This window comes from Sylvia atricapilla, chromosome 15, assembly GCF_009819655.1.
Source record: "Sylvia atricapilla isolate bSylAtr1 chromosome 15, bSylAtr1.pri, whole genome shotgun sequence".
Classification (NCBI taxonomy): domain Eukaryota; kingdom Metazoa; phylum Chordata; class Aves; order Passeriformes; family Sylviidae; genus Sylvia; species Sylvia atricapilla.
Window position 1 is genome coordinate 14,609,899 of NC_089154.1, and position 26,168 is coordinate 14,636,066.

The following is a 26,168-nucleotide window of genomic DNA, read 5'->3' on the forward strand; positions in this document are numbered from 1 at the left end:
TACTGCCTTTGGAGGGACTCTTACTGGGTTTCTCCCAAGATGTAAAAACACACTTTTGTTTTTCACCAGTTTTGCTGGGTTTGTGCAGCTGAGTCAAAGCAGCTCCCAGAGTGATCCTGCAGTCACTCACAGGTGTTCCCAGGCAGCAGCCAGAGGAGTGCTTCCAGCAGCTGATGGTCAGCCCTGAGACACTAAAACAGGGGAACAAACAAGTTGGAGCTGACAAAGACCATGTACCATGGCTCAGTGACAAGGTGGCTTCATTCTCTGTTTTCTACCTTGACTCATTTGGTGTTTTAGGAGGGCTTGGATTTGAAATATGAAAGCCCATGTAGCTCTTACCAGACACACAGCAGAATAATTTATATTTTGCTTTCCAAGCTGCTTAATTTTTAACTTTACTTTGAGCCAAGTTTATGTATTTTATATCAGTCTTTAGATCACTCACTCCCACAAAAGCAAAAGGTTGATGTTAGCCAGCTGTCTTAAGATGGGTTCACCTACTTCTGTTTTCATTTTATCTCTATGAAAGAGGTCTGAATCCACTGCAGGAGAAAATGTGGACAGCTTTTTCTGGCTAGAGAAATACAGATTTCCATGTGAAGTCGCAGTGTGTTCCTCATTACAGCTCTGACTTTAAATTGCTTCTGCTGTTTTCCAGGATTTCTGCTGTCTGACTGCAAAATCAGTTGTTGATAACTTTTTATTTTTTAAACCTCATTTAAGGTTGTAGTGTCTCACAAATCCCCTCTCTGGCCTGCCAACAAAACTTCCAGTATTTTCAGCAGTAATTTGTCTGTTTCACAACAGTATAAAGCAGCATTAGATGCAGCTTCAGGAAGTTGTAAGAGTCTGGACCAAAGGTCCGAGGACCTTAGACTCAGCATGCCAAAAGATAACCCCAAACCCTGTTTGTAAAATCAGCTATTTATACTAACTCCATATTTCCATTCAAAATGAAACAAGCACTACCTTAAATTAGTAAGAAGACTGATGACTATTTTTTTTACCGAATTCTGGCTGCTGTTCACTGTGGGCAGAGCAGGGAAAGGCCAAATGGCACAGGAAGTGGAATAACGTGGATTAAAAGCTTTGTCTAGGGCAGAACCTTCTCTCTTGGGGAGGAGGCTGCATTCTCAGCTCTCTTGTGAGGGGCTTTGCAAACTTTGACAGGACAGGGAGGTACTTAGCAACAAGATATGACTTCTTTTTATTCAGCATCAAGGAGATTTCATAATTTTGTAGTAATAAAACCACTTTGTTAAAATTTATCAAATATGGGGAGGGGAAGATAATCTTTTTGGCAGCATGGATCTGACTTGTAAAGAAAATCAAAAAGGCCATTCAGAGCAACAAGCACAGCTTCTACCCTTTTTTTTATGTTTGCAAGACAGCAGAAACAAAAAGTAGAAATTGCTAGTTTGGAGATGAGCATGACACAATTCATTTAACTTCAAATTGTTTCAAAAGTTCTGTAAAAACTCCATGTTTTTTACTCCAGTAAAGTCCAAAATATAAGTAATCTATTTTTAAAAAAAAAAAAAAAAAAAAAAAAAAGAAACAGAATAGCCTTAAGTCATTAAAATCTCATTTTGATCAGCTGCTTCTGGATTGTCCTTTCTAGGCAAAGGAGTGGGCAGACAACAAATACACCTTGCAGTGGGCATAAAGAACTCAGTGTCCAGTAGCCCTAAACACAGCTGGTGGAGCACAATAAAGTTTGCTAAATCATTTATTACTATTAGAATGATTTACTACTATTTGCTAATTATTTATTTAAAATGCAGATTTGGGCAGATGGTTTCATTTTAACTTTGTGCTCGACGAGCCATTAAAGAAAGAAGGTAAATGTGACACCTGTAAGGTGCTAACTAAATACATCCTCTTTTTTTTGTTTGTTTGTTTTTTCCACAGGCATTAAGGCTGTGTTTTCTGGGCATTACCACAGGAATGCTGGAGGGTTCTACAAAGGCCTGGAAATGGTGGTGTCATCAGCCATAGGGTGTCAGCTGGGAAAGGACACACACGGCCTTCGAGTGGTGCTTGTGACAGAGGAGAAGGTGGTGCACAAATACTACAGCCTCACTGAGCTGGGCAGCCAGGGCATCGATCAGGGGCTGCTGGAGATGCTTGCTGAGCAAAAGTAGGCTGTGGCAGAAGGTGGTTTTCCATATTAGATAAACAGTTCATAAAGTTTCCCCAAGCAGAACTACAGATTTCTGACTGCAGTGTCCCAGAACAGCTCTCGGTTTGTTGTTGTCCTAAATAACAAGGAAGTTGTTGACACCTTTTTCTTTTTGAAAATGAGACCTGTGAGGAGTATGGGAGAAAAGCAGAGCTAATATGGTAAAGTGTCATTGAAAGGTACAGTTCTGAGAATTTGTGCTTTGCTCCTAGATAATAGTTTCTTATTACAGAGAAACTGGTGTCTGTATAACCCTTTAACTTGAGAGATTTCAAAATCAATAAATTTAGTCATTTCTGTTACCACCTCCTGGACAATATGAATGGGGCACATTTTTACAGAAACAAATCTCAAAAAATGTGAAATCAGCAGACTCCTGCTGATTTTTAGCAAGTTTTGGATCATCTCCTGTTACCTTGGTGTCATATTTTCTCCCATTTCCCACACTTTGTTTTCTTACCTCTTCAGAGCCAGGAGCAGTAGGAGAGCAGACACATTCTGGTTTGCAGTCACAGCTTGGGTTTCTGTTATATCTGTTGTAAAGTTTTATATAATGTTATATAGTTTTATAGTTTCCATTATATAGTTTTATATAATGAAAAGTCTGTAAATGAGGCTGATATAAATGTCACTGACAGAAAGTAAAGGTGAAACAACTATTTCCATTTTGAAATTTCACTACCATTCAATTAGCACAGATCCTGGCTCTAGCTATGGAGGTTGGAATAATTGCATTGGGGAGAATATTCTGTACAGAATACTGTAATCAGAAGTCACTTTGCTGATTCCTGGACAAGCAGAGAGCTTTGATTTCCAAATGCAAGGTAGAGTGCCTTACTCTTAAGGCAGTACAGAATACTACAGAATATTGAAAACCCTAAAAAGTATGTTTTCTTCACTGCAATAAGTCTTTAAAAGAACCAAATTTATGAAATGGTTACTGCTGCAATCCACCCTTTTTTAGCAAGTGTATCTGATTTGTTGCAAATAAAGTCTTCATGTCATTAACTCATACCTGCTGTGGTTTGAAGTCTGTAGTTGAAGACATTACAATCCTTGCCATGGGTTACCTGGGACTGGTGCAGCTTTGGCACCTGCAGAGGGAGGAGCACAGTGAGCATCATTAATGCATCCTGTCGTGTTTTATGGATGTACTCACCTAAGACAGTGTTCCCCAGAGGGTATTACAGGTGTTTAAATATGGTGTGGGTATGAAATGCTGTGCCGAAGAGTCGGTTTAATTACATTTTAGTCACAACAGTTGATCAAGGAGTCTCCTTCAAGGCTGATTTGTGGAACTGCTGAGGCTGTAAAATCCCCTCTGTGCCGCTGCAGCAGGGAAGTGGCTGTACCTGCAGCTGGACAGGGCCACCTGGGGACTGCAGCCCCATGGCAGCAGCTTGAGCAGGGGCAATGCTGGATTCAGAGAAGGGATTTTGCTTTTATTCTCCATCTGCCTGTGCCTAGCTCAGTGTTTTCAGTCTCATTTCCAGTAGAATGTGGAAAATGAAAGAACATTTTATAGCCATATAATACTAACATGGGAAGGATATTTAACCATAGTTTGTGGGTGGACATTCCTGTACGTAGGAAAAAAGTAAAAAAAATAAGCTGGGATTGTGATTTTTTTTACCAGCATAAATGACAAATGGTGTTTCCTCACTTTTCTCAGTGTAATTAGCTAATTTAGAATTAATACTGATGCTTTAACTAATTTGAAGTGGCAGAGGTCCTTGCTGTCACTGTGCCTCATCTTGTTTATGTCAAGAAAAATAAAATATGTTAGATTATTAAACAAATCACCCATGGAGACCCTAATTATAATTTAAAACAACATCTTTTGATGTTGAGGACATCATTTTGGTCCCTCCAGCAGGGCTGGTAATTGTAACTCTCTGTCAGTGTCAGCATATGACTGCCTTTAAAGCAAGATGTCACTAAAAGTGCTGATGAAACAAGAGAGCAAAGGATTGATTCCTTATGTTGCTGTGGGCTCAGGAGGCTGGGCAGAGATTAAAAAGCATCAAGTGACCACAGTTCGTTTTGGGTTCTCTTAGGCTGCTAAAAGGATGAGGTAAACCTTGATCACTCTTACTAAATGAGGAAAGTTCACATTAAAACACCAGAGCAACCTGTGAAGGTACCCAAATACTACATAATGACAGTCTGAGGAGGAGACCTATGAACATGAGGCAAATGACTGAAAACAAAATCTTTGAGAGAAATCCTGTTTTGCCAGCTTCAGTGTAAGCAACAAATTTAAGAACAGGCTATTTCTGAACCTTTCCAACAAGTCATTAAGATTTGAGTACACTCAGTTTACCTGCTGCTTGCCTTTAGTGCATTTGGGTCCAGCATCACATCTTGTAGGTTTTAATAGAGGTAATATTTTTATAGGGCTATGGTATTCAGCTCCTGGAGATTAGAGACAGAAGGGAAACACTTGATTTCTCGTTAAAACTTAATCACATTTTACTGGCAGAAGAAAAGTCTCCCCTGCCACCCCTATTTGCAGACAGCCTGTGCCATGGTCACTGCTCAATGATCCTTTTCTTACCTCAGCTCAGCAACTTGGTTCCTAATGTCTGGTTTTTCTGGACATTACCCTCAGATAGCTGATTTTATTCTGCTCTGAGACAAATAATTGAAGACACATCTAACATAAGAAATCAAACAGCAGTAAAAGCTAAACATTTCCCTGCTGAGAAGGGCTCAGCTCCCCCTGGGTATGGTGGCACAAGTTGTATGTGTCACTGCAGGCTCACACTCATCAGATCACTGACTAATGCTGGGGAACAAACTGCTTCTCTTCTGCCCTCCCTGAGCCTTCCTGTGTCCAGCTGGACACAACAACATCCTTTAGAGTGAGGGCAGTTCCCAGTGTGCCTGCCAAGCCAACCCTGACATCCCCTGGCACCTCAGGATGCCCAGTCACCAGGGAGAAAAGCTCATTTGGATCAGAAAATTGTAAAAAAGGAGTTTCCACTTCACTAATACTGTGCAATGCCCAGGAATGTCTCTGCTGACAGGAGACATCACATCCCTGGCACTTGTGGAAGTGCAGAGGCAGGTGGTTTGAGCTGCAGACACTGTGCTTGTGGACACTTCACTGGAAAATGCTCCCTAAATAAAGTGCAAAAACAAGACATATAATACAGAGAGAGCATTAGAGCAGCATATTAAACTAGCTTCCAGCCCACATGAACTACAACTGTGCAGCAGCAGATACAGAAGGGGCATCCCCAGAAAACCCCCAACAGTCACAGAACTAAGGCAACACAGACAAATCAAAAGCGTCTCAAGCAATACAGAAAACATGCCCAGCACTTCTCTTCAGGAAAAGGAAAAAAAAACCCAAAAAACTCCAAAAGCAAAACCACAACCCACAACTCAGAGAGCCATTACTTTTTTTTAATTGACATTTTCATTTGTTTCTTTAGAAGTAATTTTCTCCACTAGCACTTTGTCACATGCAGATAGTTTAGTACATTTCTACTAATAAAAACCTTTTTTTTTTTTTTTTTCCTCTAGGAGACCCATTAAAGCTTCATCCTATTTAAATTTATAATGTTGTTATGTCACTTTTGGGCAGCCAGAAATTGAAACATTCATCTTCTAAATATATCCTTATCTTTCTCAAACATTGCTTAGAAAGGTCTAGCATTGTTAAAAAAACACAATTTGGCCTTTTAAATTAACTGGTAATGGCATTATCTGTATTCAAATCTTTCTCACCTTCTTCCATGTAAAAAAGACACAGCAATACAGAAAGGTGGGTAATTCTGCTCTAACAAACCAAGATCCACAGCCCTACACAGGGCAACTGCCTGTCCAGGATTTCCTGAACTGTGTCACCAGCACTCCAGGTAGGACACCAGTGACTCTATTTGGATACATGGGAGTGACAAAGATAAAATTACCACAGCAGAATGTGGTTTTTTGCTGTACCCTGCAAGTACTGAAGCCAAGGCTGCCAAAAGAACACAGCACAAAGACAATGAGTGTCTTCTGTCACTTTTTTACAAAGCCTGAGGGGAACTTAGTCTCACCCTTTTATTAATTCTAAGTCTTGCTCTGTCTTAGGCAGTGAGGAGAAGGTTCAGCTGTGTCAAAGCTGCTTTCCCCCTCTGGCCAGCCAGAGACTGAGCTGGAGACAGGTGACTGCAGCAGGGGATTCTTCCTGTCCTGCAACTGATGCAGAAGCCAGAGGGACTGAAGAAGCTAATCCATGGGATTCCCTTACCAGGATTCCTAAAGCTTGGGGCAGAAGGCAAGAGGTCAGGGCCTGAGCTGTCACCCCATGAAATCAGAAGATGGAAATGTGGGTGAGAAATGGAACAGAAGTGGGAAACAACCCCTCAAGAGCTACTGGCTTCCCTCCTTGGCTGAAGCTGGCACCATCCTCTCCTGACACTCAAGGACTAGAGGACACTCCTGCAGACTGTTTGCTCCTCTGCCTGTGCTGGGTACTCAGCAATTCAACATCAATACATTTGCACCGTTACCCAAACCATAAATCCCAACTGTGTGTAATCCTGCTAATATTATACATTCATGTGTCCTGTAGAGGAAGGTTCCCCAGCTGCCCTGGAGGTGGTCACTGTGCCCACACCAGGCAGAGGATCCTTCAGAGAACCCATGGCACCTTTTTCAGTGTGCTCATGCTCCCATAAAAAGGCCTGGCTGGTTCACAGCATTCCTGCTCTGGCTCACAAGGTAACAGCTACAGCCTTCTAAAAAGCCCTTCTAAAAAGCTCTTCCCAACCTATTTAATTGTTGGAGAAATTGGGGACATAACTGGAGAGAAGTGATGTAGCACATGAGCTTTGTAGAACAGTATTGTCACCTTCACCCCACCCTCAGTCCTTTTTGGGGATATTTAGAATGTTATTTGGCATATTTAGGAATATGATGACTGCAAAATGGTGTAATATTAATAATTCAAATTGATTTCATTGTAGCACAGCCCCTTACAGAAGGTGAAGTGTTTATTACCAAAAATAAACTCCAGCAATAACTGGGATTGCTATACTCATTCAGTGCATTTCAGCATATTTTGTTGAGACTGCAGATTTCTACATTGTTCTTAAAGCTGTTCTACAATACAATACCATCAAAAGCAGGACAAAAGAAGAGGATCTATCATTCATGAAAAGCACTGGTTTTTATCAGTACACTGCCTGCATGCAGTAATGATTACAGTTTCAATCACTTTTCCAAGAAAGCAAGGTAAAAAAGAGAGAAATACCAGAGCATTCTGTCTGTTCACTGTGACCCAATTTGAGAGCTGAGAGACACCAATTACTGTTCAGAGAATAGCATTCCTTTTTACTGTGCAGCAACTTAACCAAGAGAATAAATTTATGCATATTGCAAAATCATTTGATTTAAAAACATAGATGCTGCCAGTCTTCCCAATCAAAGGACTTTTCATTTTCCCTTTATTTGGTACACAGCCATTACAGGATAACTGTAAAGGTCTGTTTCTGAGCCTTGTTTTCCATAGAATTTTGTTTGCTGTGGGTACAAGAGGAGGTAGTATTTTATATGTGGGTCATTCAAAATTAATTCTACATTTTACAGCCTGCACTTTTTATATAAATTAGTTTGTAGTAAAGTCAAAGTTTGAGAAAAACTAACAGTTGGACAAAAATAGAAAAACATGGATACATATCAAGGGGTGAGTCTAAACAATCCAAAGAGTGACAGGACTATGTTAAAATTCACCTTGCAGTAAGCTTTTTACAGAAAGAACTTGTACAAATGTATTTGTTTCACTGTTTTTATTATCTGTGCACAAGGCCATGTGGAAGTTTCCTCTTTTTTTCTAGAAAAGCAGCTCACAGATTATTTCTAAGCCCTCTATTATCAATGCAGATATCTAACAACTCTCCTTATCCTAAGAAACAATGCAATCCTCATTTATTTCTCATTAAAGATGCATTGTAACACTAATCAGCTAAAGGTATTTTACTTGAAGCTTCTGAAGTTTATTTTTAAGTCTTCAACATGTTAATTGCTTTGCTTTGCCCTTGGGTTCCCAGAAATTAAATACAAACAGAAAACTTCCTGTGGAAGTAAAGTAAAACCCATGAAATTTTTGTACTCTTACACAACACTACAGCAGTGAAAATTTAAGTATGTACATTTATTGCTTACTATTTCCACTTGATTCCCCTTTCCTCACTCTGCCCCTCTTTCCTTAAAGCAGCCAAGTAAATAATTGTTCACCTTGTTGACTTCAATGATTAGTTGCAACCGCTGAACTTCAGGACATTTCCTGCTTCCAAGTGTGCTGCTACTTCCACCTGTGCCCCTGTGCTGCACACCCTGGGGGAAATCCAGCTCACAGATCACAGGGGCCACAGAGGGGCCTGGCTAAACAAGGGCTCTGAGCAGAAATGTGCAAGAATGAGTAATTTCATCCAGATCAGTGCAGGGAAGGGCTTTAAGTTAGTCAAGGTTCTTTTGATTTCCTTACACGTATTCATTAGTACGTGTCTCGATGTTGGGTTATGATTTGCAAATGCAGAAAGGGGGTTTGTTACAGAATTCAGTTGTGTCTCCACTGATGTGTGTGAAGGCAAACCATCCCTGAGTGACCCTGCTGCTGCTCCCCAGTCTCAGGTAAGGAGTGTTGGCACTGCAGACTCCGGGGTCTGGCACCCAGGAGCATTGTTTCAGTGCTCCCCACAATGGCAGGAGGCAAAAACCACTTAACTTTGGGACAGTGAGGAATCTCTCAGTTACAGGAGGACCTGCTGATTAGCATTCCCAGTTTTAATTAAATCTGGGGTAGCTGCTGCCCTTGGGGACTGAGACGTAGTGAAGATATTGTTTTGAAATTAGGACATAGCCTGGCAGAGGCTGAGCAGAAAAACTGGAGCTGGCTGTAAACCAGGCAATGTAGTTAAGACACACTCAGAGATCTGACAGAGGCTCAGACTCCAGCTCTGCAACCAAATCTCCCTTAACCATGGCCACAGGAGTTGACCTCTTGATTTTTAAATAAAGTTCAAGCCAGTATCAGAATTAGTTGTGTCCTTTAGCATGAGAAACTGCTCAATGCAAGTATTTCTTTGCAGTAAAATTGTCTATTAACACTGGAAAAATTCCCCATTTCTCCTGGGGAGGTAATCCTTTCATTACTACTGATGAGTTCTCTCATTCTCCTCTGGCTGTTGTTCTCTGGCTCAAAGATGAGCAAAGCCAGAGCTTCAGGCACACATCCAGTGCAAGCCCAGGGATGCTGAAAATTCTTACTCATCTTCCCACTCAGCTGACTTGTGGTTTTCACCACCTCAACTACCACTACACAAAGGATATTTAATTATTCCTCCCATGAACTCTGAATGAATGACATCTTAAGTAAGGTGTTAATGAGACCCAGATCAAACTGATACGTGATGGCAACACTCAGAATTTTTTCAGCATAACATTAAAAATTATCCAGTTCATAGTTCACTCTCAGTAGCAGTGTTAGTATTTCCAACACACCACAGACTAACTGGTGAATATTATGCCTATTACAAAATAATAAACATAAAGGGAATTATTTGGCAAATTGATCAATTTTTAATTTTAATGAATTTTTAATTTAATATATTTTAAGATAAATCACTTCTTACCCTGCAAAATACAGAATATAATTAGGACTGTATCCTGATAGTTCTAGAAGTGTCATTAAGCATACAAATCCTTAACGTAATACTTAATTAATAATAAGGTTTACTTCTTACCTTCTGAACTTAGTTTGCTTAAATTCTGCAATTTTCTCTTTAAGTCCTTTATATACATTAAACAAGTGAACATGAAATGCTGCAATATACTTATATTGTATAAGGACATAATATATTACTTACCTATCTGTGGGGTGTCTCAATACAGTTTCATAGCTTTGTTCTCAGACATTTATCTCTTTTTCTTCTTTATATCAATGCTAGAAATAATCCATTGCAAGAAGTTTCTGTATTAGTGCAACAAAGAATGCATTTGTAGAAGTAACTCTAAACATTTAAGCAAAATATTTTCAAGTGTTAATAATTTTTAAAAATCCAAAACTTCAGGGGTTTTAATGACTATTCTGTAGTGACCCATCTGTCCATCTGGAGCTGTAGACATGAGCTGTCTTCCCTGCAGGAGAATACTGCAGTGGCCTCATACAAGGCCATAGGAAAGAGTTCCCCTAAAGAAATTGTAACTACTCATTTTCTTAAAGACATCCGTGTTTGCCAGGTCAGGGGTAAAAAAGGCCTCGTTGTGAAATCTCTCAGTTAACAAGCAGAGTCAAGCTAAAACAAAAAGCAACTTAGAAACTGCATTCTTCAACACAATCAAACCCTTGCAAATATAGAGCACATCCATCAGTCCCGTTTCTTTCTCAGCTGGGGAACTCGCAGTGGCTTTTCTTCAATGTTTAAGTTCATCCTTGACTCATTACTTTAATACTTCCAGAAAACTAAATTATGTCCAGTGGTTTCAGTGCAGAAACAGCCTCCAGCTGTGCACAGCTTTTCTTGCAGGGTGAGACACTCAAACATCAGGGAGGGAACAGGGTAAGCTGAGTTTCCAACAGGCTCTTGTGAATTCAGATAGTAATTAGGACAACTTCAATTCAATACAGTTATTGTAAATTAACACCTAGGCCCAGAAATAGACTGGGAAATTGTCCATCTGGCTCTCCACATTCAGAGACTTAATAAAGAAGCAAGAAGAAGAAAGGATAGACAGGTGGATTTTTTTCCTCCAACAGAACTTTCCTTAACTGAACTCTGCCTCAAAACTGGTACCATGACAGCAGCTAATGTACTACTGAATATGTGCATTGCACCTTTTTATCACCTCAGCCTTGAGCAGGTAATATTGCAGTGCTGAGTGCTGAACAAGATATGTGACTAATGCATTTTAATGCATTAAAGGTCTTGATAAAAATAACTATTTAGCAAAGAAAGCTTTTTAGTAAGAAAGCCTTATGTGTTTGAATAGTCTTACAGCCTTTGCAAAGTAGAAGCAAATTTCACTCACATTAAGACTCTAAAAGCCTTCAGAAATATTATTCAAAAACATTTTGATGTGCTGGAATTGTTAGCCCCTTTCTAAGTGACATCAAAGGAGAAGGAAATTAAAATCTTCATAATCCTCCAAAATATCCTAATTTCATTACTCGACCTGGTATCAAACTCTTAGGAAGGGCTGTATTGAGAAATGTCAGCCTGTCATCATCTCTGCTCCTGGACATTAAATTTCACCAGGCACATTGTAAAAGTAGCAATGATACTGGGAAATTTATTACCTAATATTTAGCCCCAAACAAAACGTGGAAGCAATTGTATTTCCTTACTCTGTTTCTAAAATAGAACGTCACTATTTTGTACTAAGGCAGATCAAATGCTGGGAACATATTTATGTATATAGGTCTAATTAGTGAGTTAAATTGTTGAACCTTCTCTAAAAGCTCTTGTGCTTACTCTAAAGGAATTAGAGCAAGAGGGAACTAGTCAGCATTTCAAATCCTCAGAAGTGCCAGTGTGTTTTTCATTAAAGGCCCCTAAAAACAGAATCTACATAAGGTGTGATATAAAGGTGTTAATTTGAAGTTTACATTTGGTTACAAAGTGTCTTTTTTGAATGCTGAACAAGTTTGGAAATTTCTGATTAGCTGTCAATGATCTTATGAGATGTTATGTTCAGAAAATGCATAATTAGAACTCCCCCTCATCTTTACACATAACTGCACTGAGTGTTAACAAAGAGAAACTCCCAGTGAGGAATGCTTCCAACTGCTCTTGCACTCATCACATGCCTTTAACTCCACTCTCAGCAGCAGGTTTTCCACTTTCTGCTGGGTGATGCTGTTTAAAGGGAAACTGGGAGAAAGCAAGCAAAATACTGCTTTGAGATATTGAGGAAAACAGTGCAGATCTCTTCTGCTGCAGAGGGATGATCCGTTGGGGTGACAGGCTGAACTCCAGAAAGACAAAGGAGCCCCTGCCCTTGAGAGAGCTCCAGAGCTGCAGGCAGTTGATAAAGCACATTGATCAGCTGCCTGGATTGGTAATTGTGAGGCTGATCAGTGCTCCTGATGGCACTGCCAGCAGCACAGAGCTGCTGGAGAGGAGCGGAGATTTCTTTTGAAAATGTGTGCACATGGAGAGAGAAAACATGAAAAAAAAAGGCCTTTTCATAGAAGTGTTCAATACATGCACTTTTTTAACCACACCAGAGTGTGCTTCAAGGCACAGGCAGCCTCTTCAGCATTGCCATGCAGCCCATCACACTCCAGGGACACCTTCAGCTGCCATCATCTTTGCACACAGGCCCACCCGAAATCCTTCACATCATAATTGATTAAACTTGCCAATGAGCTACAAATTGTAAAAATCTTTGTGGAGCTCTTTCCAACATTTGTCTTAAGAAACACTGATCTGATAAATCACCTCTAGCAGACAGGGGTTTTCAGTCAACATTTCCTTTTCTTTCCATTCCAGGTGGTATAATACAACTAAAGAAATCTGGGTGATTGAGTGAGCTGGGAAAAAAAAAAAAAAAAAAAAAAAAAAAAACCCCAAAAAAAAAACAACCACATTTGTTCAAAAGACTGAAACCCACAGTCAAAATGAGGCACAGATTTTAAAAGCAGCAGGAAGCATTAACATTTCTATGTTACAGAGTACATCTCAATCATACAAGAAGAATTGCACAAGCTTTTCCACCATTGTGGTGAAAAATAGGTTTTCTTAAATAAAATGGAAGAATGAATTTGTAGCCTGACATTTATCTCTGTGCCAATAGCAAATGTACTCTCAGTCTCCCCAAATTCTATCCCTCTGAGGGCTGAAGAGAGAAAATAGGACAGCACCTCTGGAGGACAGTGTGTATATGTGCTTTCAGAAAGAACAGCAGAACCATTTGTCTGCTCCAGAATATTGGCAGTAAATGTTTTTCAAGCTCTGTGTCTGTTGTTGTGTTTCTTAAACACACAGAGGACCCTCACTTTTAGTCCTCCACATCAGTTACCTGGCAGCAGATTTGGGGATGACCAGTGGCAGAAGAGAGTTGCCTGCCTTAGGGAGAAGGAGATTTGCCAGGTATTTTTACAACGATTTTTAAAAATTTTGGTGACAAATGCTTGATTTTCTTCATGCTGCCCCAGTCAACAGCAGACCAGGGTTTCAAAGTCAGCTGAGCACCAGCCATCCCTCCTGGTCTCTGTGATACCATTCCATTTAAGTTCTTCAGTCAAAGCAGGGATAAGTCCTGGCAAACAAAGAGGATGTTAAGGAACTGAGGTACTGAACTTTCCTGACAACTGCCAGCCTGAGCCAGGCTTGGAAAGCTCTGGCAGCCTCAGTGCTCCACTGAAAGGAGCAGGAGAGCTGCACAGGCTCAGAATCATGTCTTTAAGATGGTCAGGTACTGCAGTAACCACGTTGTGCTCTGGAGCAAAGGAACAGAATCAAAGTGAGTAACTGCAAGTTGTTTTGTCTGCTGATGACAATTACTTAAGTCCTACAATGTAGTATCTGCAGTTGTTTAAGATCGGTTGTTTTCACTTTGCAAAGGAGAGCAGGAAACAGATCTGCATATGAAAGGTGACACTTCTGAAAGCAAATGCTGGCATAGAGACTTAAATCTTTCAAAAATATTTATACATTTCTGCTTTCAAATGGTCATGTTTAGACACTGGGGTTTTCATCTGAATAGAGACTGACCTGTAGTATCACTGAGTTCACTGAGAATTACAGGCCAAGAACTCAGGGAAAAGTAATTTTGACAACCATCCATTAGGATGAACCTAACCATTGCCCTCCAAATAGCTTTCTCCTTTGTATATACAAGAACTGTCAGCATATAGGGCTATCAGAACTGAATATTGAAAAAAAGAAGCAGCCTAAGGGGTGTAATAAGGAACATTAATCTGGAACTCCACTTCTAATCCAACTTAAGGAGTGCTTATGATGATAACTAAATTACAGAATTACTGGGAGTTTTTACTACTTTGGATTCTGGAAAAATGAGGCTAGAATGATATTTCAGGGCCCTGTTTTGATATTATCTCACTGATTTGAACTATTCTTAATTTTAACTAATGACAATTTCTCCTGGCTTTTTGAACATTAAAATTAAACTGGGTTACTCTCTTTGTCATAATGATTATATGGAACATAGATTAGGGCAGCCAAATTAACTGGCTTCAGACACACTGATAAATTTGTTAGATTCTTCCTGCACATGCCAGATCATCATCTGACTAATTATGCTTCTACAATGTGCCTCATTGACTGCGATACCTCTTTCATGATGATCAATGAACACTCTTCTCTTTTTTAAATAAAAATGAAATATATGTCATTTTTAGAGTCAGATCAAATTTTCAACCCAACAGTGATTGGAAATAGAGTAAGCAAAAGCATAATACTGTATATTAAAGTTTCTGTCCAACACATTAAATCCTGGTATCCTGTGGAGACATAATCACATTAGAGCTCTAAGCACATGTAATACTTGTATTTCTTGACATGCTGGAAAAAAAAGAAGAAACTTTAGATCACTGAAACAATTTCATTTTCATATACCACCTCTAGAAGAATGTCACATGGCAGCAGGTTATACTGCCCTTCACACTGCTATTGGGTAGCATATTCATATGCATCCAAGTCTCAAATAAGTAGAGCCACTTTTTTTCACTGAAATTCAATTGAAACAACCAAAAAGAAATCCTAAGACTTCCAGGCTCCAAGATGCACACTCCAGTCCAGGAAAACTGATCCCAAAACTTTGATTCCAGACTCACCTACTCTGTGACAGGTCCTTTTGTAAAAGCCAAGATTGTAATGGACATCAACTCCCAAGGGAAGGGTTTGGCAAAGCCCATCAAGCAAGTCGAGCAGAAGTGCCCAGGACCATCTTTCATGGCCAAGGTGTAATAAAGCAGATGAATGTCAATAATGAGCTTTGTTAAAGAGCTGAAGGCCTGGGAATACCCTGAGGAGGCTAAATGAACCAAGGAAGGAAGGTCAGCATGACTTACCAGAGGTGTGGGAACCTCTTGGTGTATCAGTGGCCTACGTGTGTCCTCTCTGGGCCTCCATGAACTGTTCTGCCACAGAAAAGAGTTCTCATTCATTGCTGTGTAGGTGCAGAAGCAGTCTGGAGGCAACAAAACATTCCTGCAATATCCCTACTTGCACATATTGTTGTCTGCAAAGATTAAAAAAAAAATATTTCACTTTGTTTCATACATACAGACACTGTTGTTAATATATCAGGCATTGAAACAGAGAAAATTTTATTTTGAAAGGGACCTCTGGATGTCATTTACCCAGACCCTGCTCAGAGCATGCACTCAAGCTGAAATAAACACATAACCTCTTCTTCCCTTGACGATCAGCATGAAATATTTATGAAAAATAAAATCTTCATTTGGCACCCTCTAATCGCAGTTCCACTTACTGTTCCATTTTTATTCAAGACAATACAATGATATTAGAAGTTCAGTGACCTGGCTCCACACTCTGGGTAGCCATGTTATTTTGCAGACATTTTCTTGCTGCTCTTTAAGTTGGCAAACTGGAACATAATGTCCCACAAACAACAGATGTCCCAACATCTACCACTACCTGGAATTTTACTCCAAAAATTCCATTCCACTTGAAACAGAGACTGAAGTTCTTTGTAGCAAATGAGGACAAGGTTATTTTTTAAGAATCTACTTGTTAGAAAGTTATTTTTATTCATGTCATTAAAACCTGTCCTTCTTACTTGTTCAAAGAGAATGCCAATCTGATCTGCTGATCACAGCTTTTGAATACCCATGGTTTTAAACTTTTAGAATGCATGAATCCACGCATTAAAAACAGGGATGTGTTTTTGTATTTCATCTTCTAGAAGATTTATATTGGAGAAGCACAAAATTTGTCTGCCAATAATTCTTGTCAAGATGAGGGAAAAACTAACTTCTATCTATTAAGTTCCTACAGCTAGAACCACACTCCACTGAGAGGACACCTTAAGCAAACCTGAAGAAACTCTGACTTGTCTTCTTCTCTAATAAATTTTGCAGAAACAAATAATATACGTGCAATAAGATAAATGAAAGAGCTCTAGGTTTGGGGGTTTTTTCCTTATTTATTTGTTTGTTTGATTCATATAATCTGCAGTCACATCTAGGGTACCACTAAATCTCCCTAACATCAACCTGAATTTTAGTTCTTACACATCACACAGACAACACGACACTCTGAAAACAGGGAGATGTCACATTAGTGCTGACCTTTGAAAATCAGTTCACTGCAAATGCATGACCAAAGCATCTGTATCCTTTGGTAGCCTCTCCCAGTACTGGCAATTCTTGAAATCTGTAGCAAACCTCTCAGTTCTTGCTCCATTTGCCTCATCTAAATTTCAGCTGACATCACTTATGATATATTAATTACTCTTTCCTCATTGCTCTGTCCTGGATTTCACGAGATTTCTTTTTAAGTCAGTGCCCTTGCCACAGGCAGTGCACATCCAGCACCATTACTGAATTATTACTAGCCAAGGACTTCTGTCCAAAGGCTCTGATCACCTTAAGACCACAAGCTGCAGGGAGCAACTGCCAAGGTTATCTTTAATAATTGACAGTACATCAGATTCTGATGACCATATGATATTGATGTTAAATCTGATTTCACCTGCACTAGTGTACTCACCAATGTGCTTTATCTGCCTCCTCCATGCTTTCTGGAGAGAAAATACTTTTTTAAAGATTCTGGGTTAATGCTGGCTTTATTTTTCTCTCCTCAACAATTCTCTTTCAACAATAGAAATAATAGACAATATCTGGAATACACATGCATTACAAGTTTGCAAGGCTATCTGAGGAAGTACGTTGGATGATCTATTCAAATTTTTGTGGACCTTCATTGAATGTTTCCATATTTCATCCATGTATGACTTCAGATATTTTCTCAAATACAAAGAACACTGTAGAAATGGAGGCAAAAACATAATTTGTGTTATGGCAGGAGCTATCAAATCTGGAGGGAATTTTTTGAGGAGGCTTCCCTGGAAGAAGCTATTTGAAAAAGCAGCATTTGGGAAGGCATCATCAAATCAGCAATTGTCAAAGCAATAACATTCCACATAAGGCACCAGCCAAAAAACATCCCCTGCCAGTTATAACGTTAGTTTATTCACAGTCCTGCTCTTCATTGGCATAATATAATAAATATGCAAATTTAGTCATTGTTAATGACATCAGTTATTTCCCACTTTTGCTTTAAAACCCAGTGGGAAAGAGTTACTGCTATATATGTATCTGTTGTTTAGCAGGCACATAAGACCCACCAGAAGATTACAAATATTCTGATTTTCCTGATTTCTTCATCTGGTTATGGAATTTTTCTCCTTATAAATGAGTACCAGGCCAATGTCATGGGACTCTTAACATAAGCACAGCAACAGCAGCAAAAAATCAGGATCTACTTATCTTCTGCAAGACTCCCTGAGGAACTATATCTGATGACTCAGACACTCTACTACTTGTTTATAGTGTTTGTATGCACAGAGCTGTGGGAAATGATAAAAGCTGGTACCTGCGGGTAAAGGCATAAGAAAATAGAAAGATGACTGATCAAAGCAAATGTTTCTGCCTGCCTGATTATAAAAGGAAAATAAATGAAAAAACCCAAATTCTAGGTCACTTACAGCAATGCTTACCAAGAGTGAATGGCTGGGTGCTCATTAAATGGCAAAGCAGTCTGCATGAAGGTTGGGCATGAGACTCCACCACCTTTCACATGTGCTCCTAGGTCAGATCCTGTTCATCCAGCCCAAAGGAGAAAAAGGTCAATGGGAAGCCTGCAGATAACACAAAGATCCCAAAGGAATGCTTCTCTCTCTACCCCTGCACCAAGGCAGAGCTCGTGTAGCTGCTGTAGGCAAACCCTGTTACATATCAATGCTGCTTTCCAGAAAAATTCAACAGTTGGAATTCAATAAACAGTGGAGCTATTTCCCCCATAAGAATTCACTTAGCAGAGGGGGACTGCATGCTAATGCTTCAGATAAACACAGGGACAGGACAGTGCAAGAATCTCGCATTCAAAACCCAACACAATGCCATGGAAAAAGAGATTTCACTGGGGCAAAGAGGAAGCAAAGAACCTGGGGATGCTGCTGTGCAGTGACCTACCAAGATTCCCTGTGCATTTTTACTGTTATTGGTGTTCTGATCACCACCAGAACTCCCAAGGAATGGACAGGGGAGTGACAAACACTGGAGTGTTATTGCCTCTCTTCCTCACTGCAGGGTTTCATTATCCCCAGGGGGTGGATCTAAGCAACCAAATGAATTTAGCATACTCACCACTGAGCATGCACTGAAGTCGCATTTAAAAAATGTATCTTTCAGGAATATTCTCCCAGTACACTTTCACCACAAAAATGTTACAAGATGCAAAGTCTGAAAGGTCCATCACAGGCAATAAAGAGCTGGGAAAGTCTAAGACACAAAACACAATCCTCATAGGATAACCAGACCTGCTCAGATTTCTGTAAGCCAGCAAGCACAGGGGAAAAGCCTATCAAAAGGCAATTCTTGTAAGATTTTTTTTTTTTAACTGAAAGGAAATTCCTTGAGGGAGACACCTAAGTTTTATTACTTCAACTAAAAATAAATTTGCAAGAAAACATTAAGTTTCTTGAGGATGAGATTCTTTTTTTAAAAAAAAAAAAACAAAACAGTAATACTCAAGTAAGTCTTATATAATCCTGCATAGCATTTAAAGAATATGGAAATAATGTTAAGAACACTTCAAGAGTCTCCCAGACCCTACAGCATTCTGAGAACAGCAACTGTGAGACAGTCTGTCTTGTAGTATTAAATACATCAACACTTACTAATGGCTCTGTGAAATGGATGGAAACACTTCACAGTGTAACTGCCACACAGATGAATAAGCAAATCCAATTTGATATCTTAGCAGGACAGAGCAAGACAATTCACTGTTGTCAGAAGGAAAGCTTATGACAAAAGGGAGGTGTATTTCTTTTCATCCCTAGTATGCAATCTCCAAAAACACCACTCAGATGACAACAACTTTCATTGAAGATCTATCATGGTAAATAGCTTTTTCATAGAGCAAAACCATAAATTCCTTCTCCTTTTTTCTTAAATGTCTTAATGCTAATTATACATAGATGTAATATTTGCATTGCTTTTGGGGCTGTATATGTTCTGTTTATATGCAAATCTGAAATACAAGATTGGAGAAGTCACTAAGCTAAGTCTAAATTTGAATCCAGCGTGTGTCATAAAAAGCAAGGCAGCTGGAAAGGCAAAGGAATATGAGGTAACAGATTTACATTCTATAATACATTCAGATGGACAAGAAGGGGATTAAATGAAAATCTGGGAAATCTGGATATTTTATTTTCTTTCCTTTTTTTCCTTCTATCTCCCCAGAAACCAGAGTTTACATCACATATTCTCCCTTTCCAGTTTTTGTTTGCCATTTCCAGTTTAATAGTTTGCTATTTACTGTTGAAAAACAAGAAAATAGAGTTAATGGCAATACCCTGTACAGTTCATAGTTTAGGAAACCTCATATTTGAAAAGTGTGTACACACATTTTGCAAAAACCCTACAAAGACTAGAGCTTCCTTTAAAAGAAATCATATGTGAATATTTCTGTTCTGCAGCTTTATTATTCCATCATGTATCTAAACAAAGTGTCCATTACCAGCAGTGTCAGACTTAGTAAGAATAAAAAAGTATAAGAAATATGGTGTCCAAAGGTAACACCACGGAGTTTTGTAAAAACCACCCACACTGACTCCAAAAAATATGGAAGACAAACCCTACAAAAGGATGATATTGTAGAGACTTACTCAATAAGAATCACCTCAGTAGATGTAAAAGCTAAAGAAACTGGAAACCCCACCAAATTTCATGACAATTCCTGTTCTCCATGGCCTACTTGCATAGCTTTTTTCTGATATTAAAAGATAAAGGAGAGCAGGTCTGCTTCTGTTCATGCCCTATCTTTTTAAAATTCTTACTAAGTGACTTTAGAACTAATCCCACAAGTCATTCAGAAAGAAGGAAATCGTGCAAACCTGGGGTTCAGGCAATGGTCTCAAACAGCATTGTTGACATGGGAAACATCCATCAGAGGCTATTATGCCATGCCTGAATGTTTTATAGCACTTCTTCCTTCTTAATGTAGCCAGAAGATCAGGTTGGGTGCTGTCATGTGGAAAAGAAAATGATGCTTCATTTTCAAACACTAAAGAAATCTCCCCAAGTTCCCAGAGAAACAGGAAAGTAGATTTGCTATGTAGAGAAAGTATGGAAATAAGAAGTGGAGCTGTGTCTTCTAGAGGAGTCATCCCAGTGTCTCTACTTTAGTGGTACAGAAAGAAAGCCAGAGGGGAAAATGACCCTTTTCATGATCTTCATGGGAAAGGCACAAACTTTCTTTTCACACAGGAGAACAAGGAAGGAAACTGGCATCCAGTCCTGGGTTTTTGCGAAGGAGGAGAGAAGACACAGCACTTCAAAGGCAGCAGTGATGTCCCCAATAAATGCCTATGATAAACACACACAGAACCCAAGGATTAATTCTTGAATCCCTCAACTCCCCTGTAGCTCACCTTCAAGAAACACGCCCTGATGTACTCCCTTCTTCCATTTAACCTTTACATGCTCTGCTTTCAGCAAGTTCATTCATCACCCGAGAGCTTGGCAAAGATTCCTGGTTCTGCTAAAGAAAGCCCCACACACGCACATCCAACACCAGCTCAGAGACTGTTTTCTCCCTGCGAGTCAGGAATGCAAACACCTACACTTCACAAGAGGCACAGCTAAAATGATCCAAAACACTCCCAGCCGATGTGTACAAATACAGCCCCATGGATGCTCAAGGAGAAAACATGGCCTGTGACTGCCTCTGCTCCTTGAATGGTAATGGATGAATTATCCACCAAAAGCAGCATCCTGGACTCACTTTATATTTTTTAATGCAATATTTAGGGGTTTGTGAGGATTATCTTTCTATCTGATTTTTCTACATGTTTACCAGAATTTTTTTCTTAACTAAATCAGCCATAGTTATCATGGTGCTTTGCAGTATGCCATACACTAATTAGCACAAGAATCAAGGATTATTTTTTGTTTGTTTCTTTCTTTGCTAGTGTCTTTTTTAATCACCAGTAATAATAGACACCATGAACCACACGGGATTTTCTTGCTCCATAGCTATTATGCTGCAGAACAAGCTGTGAAAGACTTTCTAGCCCACTTTGCTGCAGATACTGGAGATTTCTCCTCCATATTTTGAGAACTAATGAAGTAACTCCTCATCATCCAGACATTGTTTCATTCACTCCACACTTGTTTCTTTTATCAAATGCAGAAGTTGACCAAAACCCTTCACAATGAAAGATGGGCAGGGTTTCTCCTATAGAAATATATAGACTAAACATTCACTTACCTGTATCTGATTCACATTTCACTTGCCCCATAAAGAGAACAAGAGGGGCTGCTTCTAGGGCTGCATAAAAAATGCTGTGCTTATGTAGTTATATCATTTTCCTTTATCAGATAGCCATTCCTTGCCTATCACTGGTAGGCCAGAGACTTCGTTTATTTGTAGCCTCTTGAACTCAGAATTTCCAAGAAGTGACAGTATCATCAGTCCACTGAGTCACAGACACTGCAAATGAAGCAGCCTTTGCTTGACAGATTGTCATTCCTTTAAAAAATTCCACTTTGTACATATCTTCCATAATACAGTATGTGAGGTAAACCTTAAATAAAATACACACAAATCACAGTTTAGGAATAACAATATTCTCTTTTTGAATTCTTAATGACCACAGGGTTTAGTGTTTAGACTGAAGGCTTAGGAAATGATATTCATAAATTCTTTTCCTTGTTCTGCCAATGATTTCGTCTTTCTCCACTGTGTTAATGGGCTTATTTTGTAATGCTGATCCATAACATATTAGTGCAACTGAAACATAATGGCCAGATTCTCACTGCAGTCCCATCTGTCATTCCAGGAAATTTATTCCTATATGTGTCTCCTTCTGTAATCTATCAAAAGCTGAGGACAATTCTATTTACCAGCTGATGGGCTTCTATACAGTTGACTGAAACCACATACAATATATAATCTGTGGGCAGTTAGATATAATTGGCTAAAGAATTATGAAGGGCTGCTACTTAAACTTGTATTAAAAATTACGACTGAATTAAATCCTGTCCCATTACACAAATCAAGTCCTTCTGAGGCCTGGAAACTTCAGATACATGGTTGTAAACTTCATTTTAGATTAATTTGCCTGGTGAGTGCTGCTGAAGTAAAGTACCGAGGGAAAAACGAATATACTCAAAGACAAAAGATCATCGAGTCTATAACACAGACTGAACAGAGAAAGGACAAACGTTTCAAGCTTAATTTTGAAGAGCTAAAAGGTTCCTGGTCTCCAGGCTTTTTGAGGGTTTCATCTATAGCACAAATACCTGTTTAGAAATGAGTCGTGGTTTTTAAGTTTCAAAAACCACTTATGAAGTTAGGTGAAGTATTTTTCCCATATTTTTTGGGTAAAGAAGTGAACCATTTGCCAAATGAGCTAAGGACAGTAATGGTGAGAGCAGAGGGCTCACACCCCTTGGGAGAAAAGGTAACTATTGACCTTTCTGAGGAGGGAGAAAAGGCAGGTTTCCTCCAGAACCTCCTCCTCTCACATTCACAGTCTCCGGATTTCTCTTTTATGACTAACTATATTACTTCCCTCAGTGACAAGTGTTGCAAATCGAGTAAATACTAGCAAGGAAAAAAAAAAATCATTTAAATTTTGACACCTCCTCCTCTATTAATTCACGAGTTCCTTCCTCGTTTCGCTTGCCAAGGAAGAACAAAAGAAGCGAGGCAGCCATAAGGGAAATACCGTAAAGGGCTGAGCAGTGAGGAGCCTGGTGGCATTTCGCATTTCACAGACAGACATTAAACATCTGCTGCCTTTCTGCTCAGGCCAGCCGCGGGGACACGGCAGCGCTCCGCTTCCCAGGGCGCTGTGACAGCTCTGTCACCTTGCTGGGGACACCCGCGGCCACCACAGACCTCAGGGCTCAAGATGGGCTTTAAAAAAACCTTCCGATTCAGGTCCTCGGTGCCCGGGGAAGGCAGGGAAGGCGGGCAGGGCGCCTCAGGGCAGGGCCGGGCCCGCGGGCAGCCTGAGCCCTCAGGCGGCTCCGGAAAATTCCCGGGCGGTGCCTCTCGGGGCTTCGCATCCCGCCGGCCGCTGCCGGGGCTGGGAGAGCGTCCCCAGACACAGCCGGGCACCGTGGGCTGCTTGTGAGACAAACCGGGCACCTCGGGCTGCCTGTGAGGGAAACCCGGGCACCTCGGGCCAGAGCCGAGCCGCCTGTGAGGGAAACCCGGGCCAGCGCCGGTCCGCCTGCGGGAGAAACCCGGGCACCTCGGGCCTCCTGTGAGGGAAACCCGGGCATCCCGAGCCGCCTGTGAGGGAAACCGGGCACCTCGGGCCAGCGCCTGTGAGGGAAACCCGGGCACCTCGGGCCGCCTGTGAGGGAAACCCGGGCACCTCGGGCCGCCTGTGAGGGAAACTCGGGCACCTCGGGCTGCCTGTGAGGGAAACTCGGGCCAACGCCGGGCCGCCTGTGAGAGAAACCCGGGCACCTCGGGCCGCCTGTGAGAGAAACCCGGGCACCTCGGGCCGCCTGTGAGGGAAACCGGGCACCTCGGGCCTCCTGTGAGGGAAACTCGGGCACCTCGGGCTGCCTGTGAGGGAAACTCGGGCACCTCAAGGCCGCCTGTGAGAGAAACCCGGCACCTCGGGCTGCCTGTGAGGGAAACTCGGGCCAACGCCGGGCCGCCTGTGAGAGAAACCCGGGCACCTCGGGCCGCCTGTGAGAGAAACCCGGGCACCTCGGGCCGCCTGTGAGGGAAACCGGGCACCTCGGGCCTCCTGTGAGGGAAACCGGGCACCTCGGGCCGCCTGTGAGGGAAACCGGGCACCTCGGGCCGCCTGTGAGGGAAACCCGGGCACCTCGGGCCTCCTGTGAAGGAAACCCGGGAACGCTGGGCCGCCTGTGAGGGAAACCCGGGCACCTCGGGCCGCCTGTGAGGGAAACGCGGGAACGCCGGGCCGCCTGTGAGGGAAACCGGGCACCTCGGGCCGCCTGTGAGGGAAACCGGGCACCTCGGGCCGCCTGTGAGGGAAACCGGGCACCTCGGGCCGCCTGTGAGGGAAACCCGGGCACCTCGGGCCGCCTGTGAGGGAAACCCGGGCACCTCGGGCCTCCTGTGAAGGAAACCCGGGAACGCTGGGCCGCCTGTGAGGGAAACCCGGGCACCTCGGGCCGCCTGTGAGGGAAACTCGGGCACCTCGGGCCGCCTGTGAGGGAAACCGGGCACCTCGGGCCGCCTGTGAGGGAAACCCGGGCACCTCGGGCCTCCTGTGAAGGAAACCCGGGAACGCTGGGCCGCCTGTGAGGGAAACCCGGGCACCCTGAGCCGCCTGTGAGGGAAACCGGGCACCCCGAGCCGCCTGTGAGGGAAACTCGGGCACCTCGGGCCGCCTGTGAGGGAAACCCGGGCACCTCGGGCCGCCTGTGAGGGAAACCCGGGCACCTCGGGCTGCCTGTGAGGGAAACCCGGGAACGCCGGGCCGCCTGTGAGGGAAACTCGGGCACCTCGGGCCGCCTGTGAGGGAAACCCGGGCCAGCGCCTGCGGGAGAAACCCGGGCACGGCACCCAGCCGCTTGTGAGGGAAACGCGAGCACACTCCCACGACGCCTGTGAGGCGCTGCGAGGAGGGAGCCTCGGGCTCTGCTCCAAACGGCGTTTGCTGGAGGTGCGGGCACAGCAGACGCCGGCAGTGCTGCCATCCCCGGCGGAGGCCGCCGGCTCCCTCAGCTCGGCCGGGGGCAGCCGCTGCTTTCCCTGTTAACCGCGGCAAGGTGAGCACGGGAAAAATCATCCCGGATTTAATTACAGGAGGTAATTAAATGGTGTAGGGTACCCCGCGGGAAGACAGTATGGGGCAAAATTTTCCGCAGCAGCGCTGACCGGCAGCCGGCAGTGGCTGCTGAGAGCTGAGGGGACCTTTCAGGGCAGAAAACCCCGCCGCAGCCAAGAAGGTGGCAGAGACTTTGTGTAGGGGGGAAAGCTTGTGGCAAAGGCTGAAAACTTAGATTTCAGCTGGCAAAGAGAAGGGCCGAAGGGCACACGAGGCTGCTCCAGGCACCTGAGGGAGGGCTGGGTGTCCTTTCTGTCACTTGGCTGCCGCCGAATGCTCTGTCCGGGTTTCTGCCCCGTCTCCCTGAGGTGAGGCGGCTGACAGCTCTCCCAGAGGTGTGGAAATTCAGGAGGGTGACACGAGAATGTGCCAGGGAAACTTGCGTTAGTCCTTATCACATCAGCCTTTCCTCCTGTGGCGAGGAGATAAGGCACACACCTGCCGCTCCCAGAGGACGCCGCTCAGGGCCTGGAATATTATTAGCCACTTAAAAGACTCTTCTCAGGTGCCAATATTCTTGCTCCTAAATATCTGTCAAAGGAAATGACAGGAAAAAAAAAATTGTTGCAATCAATAACACTTTAAATTTCTCAGCTTGCTGTAATAGTGCCCTGCTGCAAGTTGGAGGGGAAGGAAAAAACCCCAGAGACTTTGCTTTTTTTTTATTGTTAGAGCAGGCAATTCACAAAGTTCATCCTTTAATGCTGACCCCTGGACACTGCAGATACCCAGGATAGTGACAGAATTTGAAGATTCGATTTTTGTTTATGAACTCTCACTTTGCTTTTCACAAGTGAAACCAATAATTGATCAGAACAAAACCCAAGGGCATCTGATATGAAAGGATATGATGTGTTGCAGTTGTCTCACGTTCCAGATTAATCTGCAGAAAGGGAAGATGTGCATGAAATTTAAAAAACCAAGCAAATATATACATTTTAATAATGTT

At 42.1% G+C, this 26,168-nt stretch overlaps 1 protein-coding gene and 2 long non-coding RNA genes across 12 annotated transcripts in view; 1 reads left to right on the plus strand and 2 right to left on the minus strand.

Moving 5' to 3' along the window:
* The window catches only part of CPPED1 (calcineurin like phosphoesterase domain containing 1), a 38,678-nt gene extending 35,481 nt beyond the window's left edge, over positions 1–3,197 (plus strand). Inside the window, exon 4 of the mRNA XM_066330290.1 lies at positions 1,915–3,197. Coding sequence (XP_066186387.1) covers positions 1,915–2,147 — 233 coding nt within the window. The 3' untranslated portion in view covers positions 2,148–3,197. The remainder of the gene's footprint in view (positions 1–1,914) is intronic.
* Positions 2,186–23,185, minus strand: LOC136368192 (uncharacterized). Of its 10 annotated transcripts, none has more exons than XR_010744803.1 (10): positions 21,664–23,185; positions 20,613–20,759; positions 20,288–20,417; positions 13,202–15,385; positions 12,622–12,713; positions 10,048–10,124; positions 8,417–8,515; positions 3,201–3,279; positions 2,646–2,718; positions 2,186–2,310 (listed from the first exon to the last, which is right to left on the minus strand). It is a non-coding gene; the product is annotated as an uncharacterized lncRNA (long non-coding RNA). The 10 variants fall into 10 exon arrangements; XR_010744801.1 differs by having other exon boundaries at positions 10,048–10,476; XR_010744802.1 differs by having other exon boundaries at positions 12,405–12,713.
* Positions 23,186–23,980: 795 nt separating this feature from the next.
* LOC136367811 (uncharacterized) lies at positions 23,981–25,126 on the minus strand. The gene is made up of 3 exons (XR_010744741.1): positions 24,950–25,126; positions 24,065–24,095; positions 23,981–24,011 (listed from the first exon to the last, which is right to left on the minus strand). It is a non-coding gene; the product is annotated as an uncharacterized lncRNA (long non-coding RNA).
* Positions 25,127–26,168: the final 1,042 nt, after the last annotated feature.